General features: G+C 35.6%; 1 protein-coding gene across 1 annotated transcript in view; it reads right to left on the reverse strand.

The window, feature by feature from the left end:
• LOC134267681 (nephrin-like) overlaps positions 1 to 13996 on the reverse strand; it is a 128338-nt gene that overhangs the window by 72174 nt on the left and 42168 nt on the right. The window contains exon 3 of the mRNA XM_062749903.1: positions 9311 to 9616. Coding sequence (XP_062605887.1) covers positions 9311 to 9461 — 151 coding nt within the window. The 5' untranslated portion in view covers positions 9462 to 9616. The remainder of the gene's footprint in view (positions 1 to 9310; positions 9617 to 13996) is intronic.

Genomic DNA, 13996 nt, shown 5'->3' on the forward strand with positions numbered 1-13996 from the left:
CCCCATCCCCACCAGGGGCTTTTCTCCTACAAAAACAGAATATAGAGTAGGATATGGCGACTTAAGAAATGTCCCCGTCTACATTTCAGGATTGAGGAAGTATACATTACTTTTTTGCTCATACAAATATTTTTTTATATGGACCCCTCATCCCTGGAAAATACTTCCTGTATCCGCGACAGGCGCGGATCCAGAATTTTTTCCAAAAGGGGTCCACCCCAGTCAAAAAAAAATCCGATCCCAGAAATTTCTTGACGAGAAAAAAAAAACAAAAAAAAAACTAAACTCGCCCTAACGTGAAAAACCTATTTCAGAGGGTAGGGGTGGGGGTAAGTCTATGACTTCTATTTCCTATAATCATTCTCTTTTCATAATACCCATTTCACACATATTTACGTTTACCGGGGGGGGGGGGGGGGGGGGGGGATTCCTGACCCTTCCCCCTCCCCCCCCCCGCCTCTAGATCCGCGCAAGCGCGACTATCGCCATTCATATTTCACCGTTAGTTTGTTGGGTCATTTATGCATAACGGGTTTTATTTATCCCACGTTTTTTTTCCAATCGTTGTTGCTCTGGCATACCCAAGAAACTATCAAACATATTCTGATGTCAGTCATGACCGTTACGATTCCCAATATCTTGTAGTACTCATATTTTCAATTGTCTTCCTCATAGCCTATGCTGTATGCAGTTGAATCTAATTTCCAGCATAAATCAATTACATTATTTACGTCATCCTCTAAAACCATTTTAGACTTGCGGATTGAGGTGTTCATCTTTACGTCGCGGGTTCGAATCCCAGCGGGACATGTACTTTCCATTTTTATGTTCCCCAAACGAAGTTTGAATTTTGAATAGTGACCCACCTTTCATAATATATTCAAGTAGATTTAGAGTAGAGGTCCTGATAGCGTAATATTAAGTGCTTTGGAATTTCCTGCTGGTGACTTGGGTTCAATCCCCCTTGTGTGCAAATATTTTTTTTTTTTTTTTTTTATACATTTTTAGCTCGATTTTACGTTTTCTTTCCAGAATCGGACGGAAGACCTCTCGTTGCTCGCAACGAATTTCATATCTAGTTATTATTCTTTTTTTCTTACCGATTTTGTGCACGCAAGTTCTCGGAATCGGTCAATTTTCACGAAACTTTCAGATCTGATAGATATTGGTCTGAACCTTACTGGAAATTTTTTATACATACGACGTCACTTCTGATCGTGAGATATGGACGATTTACTGATTTTCAGAGGGTCGAGTTGTCCGGGCAATCACTAAAAAACGAATTAAGATATTGACTCGAGATTTTCAGTGAAGGTAGAGGAAGGATTGGTAATTGCTATTTTGAGTCTATATCTTTCCAGCGCAGAAGGCTTTGAAGCTCGCCTGAGAAACAGGCTCTGAAATATATCGCAAAATTTAACACGTTTTCCCTGAGATCTTTATACCTGTCAATAATTTGTTAAGAGATATATAATAAAAGTTGTGCAGAATTAGATTTTCTTTCATTTGATATGAAGAAAAGGGGTGTATCACCTCAAATAAAGGGCAAAGAGAGGCCAAAATCTTTCATCTATAACTCTTCATTTATCAATTTTTTGTTATAAATAACTAAAGCAAAAATGTTTATCATTACAATCTGCATCAATGCATTGTAAAATTTTGTTAATATGTTATGTAATTAGGGGGCATTAGGGGACAAAATTCTCAATCTTGCAACCTTTATATCTCCAAAAGGGGAAATATTTTGATAAGCAGTATTGAATAAAAGATGCTCAGAATCGTCTTTTAAACATTATACAACCATTCTATATTTATGAAAAACGTCCCATTAAGGATGTAAAGGGCTGGTCCCTAAATTTTTCTATCCTCCATAGCTCGAAAACGAAAAGAAATATCTGGATAGCTGTTGAACAAAAAAAAATTTTAAAATTATAAACCTTATCATAGGATAGGAAGAAAGGGTCTGATCCCTCAATAAGGGGCTCTTAGGGGTCAAAAGACTTTCATCCATAACATCTATTTCATAATTTTATAGAAAGTAAAAGAATTTAATCAAAGGAGAGAAGTCTTGATATCATTATGATCTTATAAAGATCATCGTCAAAATCATATCTCATATTGTCGAAAAATCGGACGAAAGACCTACTCGTTGCTATCAACTAGATCGCATCTAATTATTAAGGTCTTCCGACTTCCTTCGGAAGACCTTAAAGTTTTTCTTCTGTTTTCTATTATTAAGGTCTTTCGTTTTCAACGGAAGACCTTATTGTTTTTGTTCGGTTTCTTTTTCCCTATTATTAAGGTCTTCCGTCTTCAGCGTAAGACCTTCTTGTTATTCTTAGGTTTCTTTTTCACTATTATTATTATTATTAAGGTCTTCCGTCTTCAGCGGAAGACCTTCTTGTTATTCTTAGGTTTCTTTTTCACTTTTATTATTCTTTTTTTTCTGACCGATTTTGTGCACGCGATTTCTCAAAAACAGCTCGATGGATTTCCATGAAACTTTCAGGACTTATGTAACATAACTTGAACCTTATGCATTTTTTTCCGATTTGATGACGTCACTTCCGGTTTGGAGATATTGTTGATTTTATGATTTTTGAAGGGTCAGGTTGTCTCCAAACTTTCTCAATAATGGCTCAAGATAACAACATGAAACTTACAGGTATGATAGACCAAAGTCTATAGATATGTATAACGTATTTCATTTTTATCGGAAGTGCGGCATGTCGGCGCTCGCTATGGCCTAAAAAAGTCGTATCGCGAATTTCAAAATTTTTAACACCTTTTCTATGATATCTTTTTACCTGAAAATATTTTGTTATAACATTTAGAACAAAAGAGTAGAATACCAAGATCTTTCAAATGATATCTTGTAAAAAGGGCTGGCTCCTAAAATTAGGGGCCTACAGGGGCCAAAATTTTTTTATTAATATCTCAAAAAGTATATTAGAATTTGTAATATGTCAAAGAAGCAAACTTGTTCAAAATGTCAAGTTGAATCTATTGGAGTCGTCAAAATACGTCCGGCGTCGTCACTTCCGGCCAAACCGGAAGTAGTCGGAAAACGCGTATTTTTGCCGTTCTTGACAAATTTTTGAGTAACATATGTCTCTGAGAGCATAAAAAGTAATTTTCCGTCCGTCGTCGTCACTTCCGGTTAAACTGGAAGTAGCAAAAATGCTTATTTCTGCATTAATTAACATAGCTTTAGAGGATTCTAACTATTTTGGGGCGTTATTTCTCATTTTTGTTAAAAATAAAAGCTACTTTCGGTCAAACAGGACGGAAGACCTACTCGTTGCTTTGCAACGAGCTTTGCTCTAGTTATTATTCTTTTTTCTTACCGATTTTGTGCACGCAATTTCTCGAAAATGGCTCGATGGATTTCAACGAAACTTTCAGGACTTATGTAACATTATTTGAACCTTATGCATTTTTTCCCAATTTGATGACGTCACTTCCGGTTCGGAAATATTGTCGATTTTTTGATTTTTGAAGGGTCACATTGTCTCCAGACTTTCTCAATAATGGCTCTAGATAGAAAGATGAAACTTTCAGGTATGATAGACGAATGTCTGTAGATATACGTAATGTATTTCTTTTTTTCCGGAAGTGCAGTACGTCGGTGCTCGTTACGGTCTAAAAATGTCACCTCGCAAATTTAAAAAATTCTAACACCTTTTCTACCTGGAAATATTTTGCCAGAACATAAAGAGCAAAAGAAGTGTAGAATTCAAAGATCTTTCAAATGATATCTCGAAAAAAGGGCTTGCCCCTAAATTGAAGGGCTTAGAGGGGACGACAGATTTTCCTTTATATCTCAAAAAGTATTGAGAATTTGTAATACGTCTAAGAAGCAAAGTTGTTCAAAATGTCAAGGTGAATCTACTGGCATCTTCAAAATGCGTCCGTCGACGACACTTCCGATCAAACCGGAGGTAGTCGGAAAACGTGTATTTCTGCCGTTCTTGACAAGTTCTGAGGTGACATCTGTCTCCGGAAGCATAAAAATTAATTTTCCGTCCGTTGTCGTCACTTCCGGCAAAACCTGAAGTAGCGCAAAATGGCTTATTATTGCATTCATTAACATAGGTTTAGACGATTTAAACAATTTTTGTAATTTTTTTTAATGAAAGTCACTTCCGGTCACGTTACTTCCGGTCAAACAGGACGGAAGACCTATTCGTTGCTTTGCAACAAGCTCTGCTCTAGTTATTATTATTATTAAGGTCTTCCGTTTCCAACACAAGACCTTAATAAATATTGTTGATTTTATGATTTTTGAAGGGTCAGGTTGCCCGCGAATGTTTTTTAAAAAAATGGCTATAGATAGAAACGTAAAAATTTCAGGTATGATAGTCCTAAGTCTATAGATAGTGAATTTTACTGAGATATTAGACAGTACTGTAGACATTTGCAGTCTGCATAACATATCAGAAAATCATTACAAATACTTTAACTATAAAAAGTATTTATGGGAAAGAAAAATACTCAAATTATGTAGTTTTTCTCTTTTAACCGGAAGTTGTCGATTTTGTTTCCGGTGATACTATCATATTTCAAAACTACAAATAAGATGCTATAATGTGATGCATAAAGTTTCTATAAAGAAAAGTTGAATTTTTCGATTTCTTTGATCACTTCCTGTGACAACCGGATGTGACGGCGGACAATGTTTTCCCAATCGGTTTTGCCTACTCATCAAGATCTGCCACTTGAAACAGTTTGGTGCCTTAATCTCTGATCGTTTACGAGATCTAGCTATGATAACTTCTCAATTTGAGGACAGAAAATCACGCGACCAGAAGTGAATTTAACAAAGATATTTGACCTTCCTGTAGACATTTGCAGTCTGAATTACATATCCAAAAATCATTACAAATATGTCATGTATAAGAAATATTTAGGGGAAAGAAAAATACTAAAATTATGCAGTTTTTCTCTTAAAACCGGAAGTTGACGTTTTTGTTTCCGGTTGGACTGATATATTTTTAAAATACAAATAAGATATTATAACGTCGTGCCAAAAAAGTTTCATAAAAGAAAATTTGAAAAGTTTGATTTTTTGGAACACTTCCTGTGACAGGAAGTGACGGCGGACAATCTTATCCAAACTGAATTTGCCTACTCAGCAAGATCTACCAATTGTATAAGTTTGGTGTCTTAATCTTTTTCCTTTTACGAGATCTAGCTATGATAAGTTCTCATTTTGAGGACAGGAAATCATGCGACCGGAAGTGAATTTTACAAAGATATTTGACGTTACTGTAGACATTTGCAGTCTGAATAACATATCCAAAAATCATTACAAATACTTTATCTATAAAAAATATTTATGGGAAAGAAAAATACTCAAATTTTGTAGTTTTTCTCTTAAAACCGGAAGTCGTCGTTTTTGTTTCCGGTGGGACTGACATATTTTGCAACTACAAATGAGATACTATAATGTGATGTAAAAAGAGTTTCATAAAGAAAAGTTGAAATTTCCGATTTTTTTTATCACTTCCTGTGACAATCGGAAGTGACGGCGGATGATCTTTACCCAATTGGCTTTGCTTGCTTATCATGATCTATTACTCCTTTAAGTTTGGTATCTTAATCTTTTACCGTTTCTGAGATATGACTCGGACAAAACTTTTTTGAAAAAAACGGAAATTGGACATATCTGACGACCGGAAGTGAAAAACTGAAAACTGCATTTGAAAGATATTTTCATTCTATATCATCCCTGAAAATTTCATAAGAATCTGTCTAGTCATCTCTGAGAAATCGTCAAAAAAAGAAAAGGGAAAAAAAAATAATAATGACTAGAGCAAAGCTCGTTGCATAGCAACGAGTAGGTCTTCCGTCCTGTTTTGACCGGAAGTTACATCAACAAAAGAAAGCAATGAGCTAAGTCGTCTCCTTTGACTTTATAATATCAACTTTTGCGTCAAAACCTTCAAAAATAAGCTATTTTTGGCTACTTCCAGTTTGACCGGAAGTGCCACCAACGGACGGAAAATTAGGTTTTAGGCTTCCAATGACATATGTTACCCAAAAACTTGTCAAGAATTGCAAATCTACGCGTTTTCCGACTGCTTCCGGTTTGGCCGGAAGTGACGTCACTGGACCTATTTTGATAACCCTTGTAGCTTAAGCTTGACATTTTGAACAACTTTGCTTCTTTGACGTATTACAAATTTTTAATACTTTTTGAGATATAAAGGAAAAACTTTCGGCCCCTCTAGGCCCTTAATTTTAAGGGCCAGCCCTTTTTTCGAGATATCGTTTAAAAGATCTTGGAATTCTACACTTCTTTTGTTCTATATGTTTTATTAAAATATTTCCAGGTAAAAAGATATCATAGAAAAGGTGGTAAAAATTTTGAAATTCACGATATGACAATTTTCGGGCCCTAGCGAGCGCCAACATGCGGCACTTCCGATGAAATACATTTTGCACATCTATAGACTTAGGACTATCATGCCTGAAATTTTCACGTTTCTATCTAAAGCCATTTTTTAGAATGTTCGCAGACAACATGACCTTTCAAAAATCATAAAATCGCCAATATTTCCGGACCAGAAGTGACGTCATCAAAACGAAAAAAAGGAATCAAGTTCAAGTAATGTTACATGAGTCCTGAAAGTTTCATTAAAATCCATCGAGCCGTTTTCGAGAAATCGTGTGCACAAAATCGGTAAGAAAAAAAAAATAATAATAGGTAAGAAAAAAGTGAAAAAGAAACCGAAGAATAACAAGAAGGTCTTCCGCTGAAGACGGAAGACCTTAATAATAAAAAGAAACAGTAGAATCACTATGAGGTCTTCCGTCTGAAACGGAAGACCTTAAAAAGAAACAGTAGAATCACTATAAGGTCTTCCGTCTGAAACAGAAGACCTTTATAATAATAATAATAAGAAGAAGAAGAAACAGAGTAAAAACAATATGTTCCCCAACTTCGTTTGGAGAACATAATAAGAAGAAGAAGAAACAGAGTAAAAACAATATGTTCCCCAACTTCGTTTGGGGAACATAATAATTTTTTGATGACGTTCGTGATTTATAGGAGAAAACTGTAGATCATTAAATTTGTCATGACATCTTATATTTGAGAGATTGTCCTTGACTCATGATTAGCAAGACAAAATTTTCACGAATTGTGGTTATTGCTCTATATAATCTTGAGGAATGCTTTTATACGCGAGAATTCAATTTTTTCGAGCACATTGTCTCGCATAATTACACGAAAATAAAATTCTAGCGAATAAAAAGTGATTTACAGTAATGTCTGTAAAATTTCTTTGATCTCGGCAATAATCGTAGTAGAATTTTCAATATACATTGTATAATTTCGTTGTTTTCTAAAGTGTAAATCAAATACGGTTTCAATTTTGATGCACCTGATACACAATTCGACAAATTTTGACTCTCCAGTAATGCTCATGTTGAAATCTTTCATTAAATGTACATTTCAATATTAAAATTAAATTCATCAATCAAAACAAGAGGCACATGGGCCACATCGCTCACATGAGAAGCTTTGACAATTCTGTTCTTTACTAGACCCCCCCCCCTGTAATACATATTGTGACCCCTCCCCTACCCCACTGCTCATAATTAAGACAATTTGAAATCTATACTACCCCAGGATGCTTCCACATAAGTTTCAGCTTTTCTTGCCCAGTGGTTCTTGAGAAGATTTTCCAATGATTTTTCCTATATATTTCTATGTAAAACTTTGATTCCCAATTGTGGCCCTGCCCAACCCCGGGGGGATAATGATTTGTACAATTTAGAATCTACACTACCCCATGGATGCTTCCAAGTAAGTTTCAGCTTTTCTGGTCCAGTGGTTCTTGAGAAGATTTTCAAAGATTTTTCCCATATATTTCTATGTAAAATTTTGATTCCCCATTGTGGCCCCGCCTGACCCCCGGGGGTCATGATTTGTACAGTTTAGAATCTACACTACCCCAGGATGCTTCCACATAAGTTTCAGCTTTTCTGGCCCAGTGGCTCTTGAGAAGATTTTTAAACATTTTTCCTATATATTTCTATGTAAAATTTTGATTCCCGATTGTGGCCCCGCCCTACCCCTGGGGTTCATGATCTGTACAATTTAGAATCTACACCACCCAAGGATGCTTCCACATGATTTTCACTTTTTCTGGCCCAGTGGTTCTTGAGAAGAAGATTTTTTAACGACCCCACCCTATTTTTGTCTTTTCTTCATTATCTCCCCTTGTGAAGGGACTTGGCCCTTCATTTTTACGATTTAAATACCCCTTCCCCAAAGGATGATTTGAACCAAGTTTGGTCAAAATTGGCCCTGTGGTTCTTGAGAAGAAGTCAAAAATGTGAAAAGTTTACAGACGGACGGACGAACGGACGGACGACGGACAAAATGTGATCAGAAAAGCTCACTTGAGCCTTCAACTAAGATTAGCTAAAGAGGACAAGAGGCCCATGGGCCACATCACTCACCTGAGAAACTTTGACCATTCCGTTCCTTACAAGATTTCCCCCATGTCATACATATTTTGACCCAACTTTAGTCCATTGATAATAATTTAGACAATTTGAAATTCACACTTCCATAGGATGCTTTGATTCCCAATTGTAAAATTGTAAAATTTTAACTCCCCATTGTGGCCCCGCCCAGTCCCTAGGGGTCAGGATTTGAACAATTTAGAATCTACACTACCCCAGGATGTTTCCATATAAATCTCAGCTTTTCTGGCCTAGTGGTTCTTGAGAAGAAGATTTTTAAAGATTTTTCTTATATATTTCTATGTAAAACTTTGATTCACCATTGTGGCCCCGCCCAACCCAAAGGGGTCATGATTTGAACAATTTAAAATCTACACTACCCCAGGATGCTTCCAAGTAAGTCTCAGCTTTTCTGGCCCAGTGGTTCTTTAGAAGAAGATTTTTTAAATGACCCCAGCCTATTTTTGTCTTTTCCTGATTATCTCCCCTTGTGAGGGGACTTGGCCTTTATTTTAAAAATTTAAATTCCCCTTCATGCAAGGATGCTTTATACCAAGTTTGGTCAAAATTGGCCTAGTGGTTCTTGAGAGTTAACAGACGGACAGACAGACAGACAGCTAGACAGCTAGACGGACGGACGACGGACAAAATGTGATCAGAAAAGTTCACTTGAGCCCTCGGCTTATGTGAGCTAAAAACTATTTGCTTTTTTGAGCTAAAAACTTTCGTTAATCATAAACTCATCAGGCCAGCAAGTGTGCAATGGTTCTAATTCTCACATTTTTTAATGAGTAATATTTGTACATATCAGCAACAACAATTAAGTACTTACATCTTACATGCAGTATGCATTCATTTGATTCTATGTTGTTTCCTGGTCCGTTGGTGGCTTTACAGTACACCTGTTGACCATTGTCCCCTGCCACACCTGTATACTGTAGTACTGATGTTGTTCTCACAAGGCTATTGCTATCAATGTCCATGGAGGATGAAGCTTGACTGGTGACGTCAGCTGAGTCCTTGTACCACGTGATGTTGGCTGCTGGGTTACAGTAACCTGTCTGACAGGTTAGAGTTATCTGTTTACCAGCATCCACAGTTATCTGGGCTGGTGTCAGGGTCACTGAGGTAACTGGTGCTGGAAAAATATAACAATATGAAAAGTACTAATTCCAAAAAAAAAAATCAAAGTACTGAAAGTACTCATGAGAGTTGAACATTGTAATGCGAAATATCTCACTGGAAGTAGAGGGGCATTTTCATGCTTTTAGATACAGGTCAACTATAACAGCAGATTTGATATAGATACAACTCCAAATCTTGGATTCCTGTGCATTACTAACAGATTATGTTAAAGTGCATACGGGAGGGGGTTTAGTACAGAAACTGCCCTTCTTAAACTCGTGTCTGATATCCTTTGGAAAATTAGAAAAACAACATGTTACAACTGAAGTGGCATTAGATCTCAGCTGCCTTCGACACTGTCGACCACTGTGGACCATAGTATACTTGGGAATGTTTTACAAACCAACATTGGGGTATCAGATTCAGCACCTGATTGGCTTAAAACATACTTTTCCTCTAGGACAGCAGAAGTCCATATAAATACGTCAAAATCACAACCTAGACAATTGGATTTCTCTGCACGACAAGGTAGTATATGTGGCCCAGTTCTTTATACAGTTTACGCTAGTTCATTACAAAGTTTCATCGAGGATTATGAAATTTTGCTACTTGGCTATACAGATGACCACTCAGTGTATGACAGCTTTAACCCAAAGGCCAAAGATGACGAACATCGGGTATTAAAAAATTTGGAGACCGTCCTATCCGAAATTAATGACTGGATGAATTTAAACAGACTTAAACTGGTAGGCATAAAAATATCCCAAGAGACCAAAGATTTTGTCCAATTTGTAAATCACATAAAGATATAGAGGATGAATATCATTTTATACTTATATGTCCTAAATACGTAGACTTGAGAAAAAAATTAATTAAGAAATATTATTGGAGTAAACCCTCTGTGTTTAAATTTATACAGCTTATTAGTGTTAATAATGTCAAAAAACTCTGTAATCTTGGAAAATATATTTTAAAAGCTTTTGAAATAAGGAACTGCCAATAATTTATATGTATATGTAAACTTTACATGCATAATGTATTTATTACATTTGTAAATCTGTAAAGGACAGTTATAGGATCCCTGTTATACAGTATCATTGTGACTTTTTTCCATCATATGTTCATTTCCTATGTAAATATTATTGTACATTTTGTTATATGCCATAGGATGTTTATCCTGAGCAATAAATAAATTACAATTACAAACTTAACCCAAGTAAAATGGAATTTATCTTGTTTAGAAGTCAACAAATGTTATCAATGTCTTCCACCAAATCCATTTATGTGGTTGGTGCAAATGTTTGTGCACTTCCGTGTATTAAATATCTAGGATGTTATTTGGATGAACATTTAAGCTTTAGAAAATTTGTCAGTGAAAAATGTAAGAAAATTGCATCGAATCTTTATTGCATCAGATATATTCGTCAATACTTAACCGTCGATTCATGTAAACAGCTTGTACAGTCTCTTGTAATAAGTCACCTGGATTATGCAAACAGTCTATTATACAACCTGCTGAAATGTACCACCAAACGATTACAGTTACTGCAGAACCGAGCAGCCAAATTAGTGTTGAATTTAAAATCAACAGACAGTTCCACAAAGGCTCTAAAAACTCTACATTGGCTCCCCGTTATTGATAGACTTAAATTCAAAATAGCATGTCTTATCCATCAGTGCCTAAATAATAGCGACAGTCCCGCATGTCTGCGTGAAATGCTGAGCATTAGATCTTCACCGTATAACAAATCGCTCCATCGATGAACTAGCTAAAATTCTCACCATCCCAGCTGTAAAATGAAAAACATTTGCCTCCAGGTCTTTCGCTATATCAGGGCCTACCGTATGGAATGACGTGCCTTCCAACATCAGAACCATCTATGATTTTAATGTTTTTAAGAGACATTTAAAAGCATATTATTTTAAAAGAGCATTTAATTAACTTTTTAATGTTTGTTTGACTCTCTCTATTTTATATTGTTTATCTACAGTGGAATAACTTTATGGCATTTTATTTTGTAATTGTAATTTTTCTTAAAATCATTTAAATTTTTATGTATGTACAGTGCCTTTGATTACATTTTACTTGTAAAATTGTGCGCTTTATAAAATGTTACTAATAATAATAATAACAACTAGATTTGAAATTCGTTGCGAGCAACGAGAGGTCTTCCGTCCGATTCCGGAAAGAAAACGTTAAATCGATCTGAAAAAGTAAAAAAAATTTGCACACAGGGAGGATTGAACCCAAGTCGCCAGCATGAAATACCAACGCACTAAATATTACGCTATCGGGACCTCTACTCTAAATCTACTTGTATGTATTAACAAAACAGTGCTTCTCTATTAAAATTATGAAAGGCGGTTCAATATTCAAAATTTAGCACCAAACGCTAGGAGTTAATCTTTGCGGCTTTTCTCTGGAATGTTCTATCAAAAAGGTGTGATAGCTTCAGTGAAATTAAAAATATCCGTAGATCCAAGGATTAGAAAGTATATTTAACATATTTTACAAATTCCATATTGTATATATGCATGTAACACTAAAGCGGTGAAACGGTTATGAATTTTTAACTTTTTTCAATTTCCTGTTTATTCCCAAAGTGAACTATCCCGATTAGTTAAACGAAAAAGGTTGAAACGTTTCGCCGAAAAACATGACTCGCCCTACGACGGTCAAGGAATCAGATATCATTTATGCTGTATAACTTGAATCAGGTCTTTGAGATAAGAATGCTAAAATAAACTCCGTGGAGCGATCTTTAAAAAAATTGTTTTCTTATTTTTGTCTTATTTATTAGTTTAATATGAAACAAGTGTGAATAGAAAAAAAAACAGTGGTTAAGATTTAAACTTAAAATATAACTTGATATTCTTTTTTGAGAAAGTATTACTTAAAAGTATGATTAAGATCTGTTTTTCCGTGATGCACAAAAGATATTAGGTATCAAATTTCATTTGCACATTTAGTCTTTTCTTTTTCTATTTTGAAAACCAGCCAAAACCAATTATAGGAGACGTTAGTCTGACAGAGAACTGCAACGTAACAACGACATGACAATCCAAGTATTCCTTTACATTTCATTTATCCTTATGTTACTTTCGTTTAAGCAAACGCTCTGCTGCCCCATTGCGAAATACCGGAGACAGCCGCCATTTTGGACCCGCTTCAGATTTTCGAATGCTTATATCTGGAGTAAGATTTATCAATATTCAAACAAATTATATAGTAAGCATTATAAGAAGGGTCTCTATTAACATACCAAAAATAAATGAAAAATATTGAAAAACAAAAAAATTTGAAAATACATTTTTTTTCAATGTACACCTCGTAACGACCGGAAGTAATGACGACGCACGAAAAGGTGATTCTGCAGACCACAAAGTCATGATCTATCATCTCCAATAAGTCTCCAGTTCATATCTTCAGCCTTTTTCGATAAAAGTGCGCGACAAAATCGCATTTTAAAATCAAGAAATTGTCCACAACTTGGCACCAGAAGCGAATTTTCCAAATTTTTGTTCGGACGTAACAACTTCATATAATGACACATATTTTGTGAAAGTTTCATGAAAAACCGCTGCATAGTTTTCGAGAAATCGCCTGCACAAAATTTTGTCAAAAAAAAGAATAATAATAATAAGAATAATAAGAAACAGTAGAATCACTATAAGGTCTTCCGTGAAGACGGAAGACCTTAACTAGATATCATTGAGATGGTGGCCATCTCCAAGGCCCCGCCTTTAGCAATGAACATGAAAATGTAAGGTAGCTGAAAAGGGTTAATTTTGCAGGAGTTTGAGATTAAAGGGGACAAAAATTAACTACTCCCTGAAAAATAATACAATTAAAAAACTTTAAGAAATGTATCCTCTTTCATAATATGGTAGGAAAATCACATACCCAGCTTAAGGGAAAAAATTATGTACCAAACAATGATTTTAAACAGAGAGGCTATTTCTGACCTTGACCCTCGACCTAGAAATTTTGTTCAAGGTCACTGCAAATCAATTTACCACTGGCACTGTGTGAGTGAAGTATGAGCCACATTGGACAAAGGGGAGAGAAGATATGCTCCGGACAAGGACTTTTCAAATAATAATGATAAGATTTTTTTATGACCTTATCCTTTGACCTTTAAGATGGTTCAAGGTCACTGCACACCCTTCACCCAAAGGCACTCTGTGAAATAGGTATGAACCTACTTGGACAAAGGGCAGAGATATGCTCCAAACAAGGATTGTTCATACAATTCTGCTATGACCTTGATCTTTGGCCTAGAAACATGGTTCAGGGTCACTGCACACCAATCATTGAAGGGCACTATGTGGGTGAAGTATGAGCCAGATTGGGCCAAGAGAGAGAAGGTATGATCTGGACAAGGATTTTTCA

This window comes from Saccostrea cucullata, unplaced genomic scaffold (assembly GCF_032062105.1).
Source record: "Saccostrea cucullata isolate Sc308-1 unplaced genomic scaffold, CSIRO_AGI_Scuc_v1 ctg1872, whole genome shotgun sequence".
In the NCBI taxonomy this organism is placed as follows: Eukaryota; Metazoa; Mollusca; class Bivalvia; order Ostreida; family Ostreidae; genus Saccostrea; species Saccostrea cuccullata.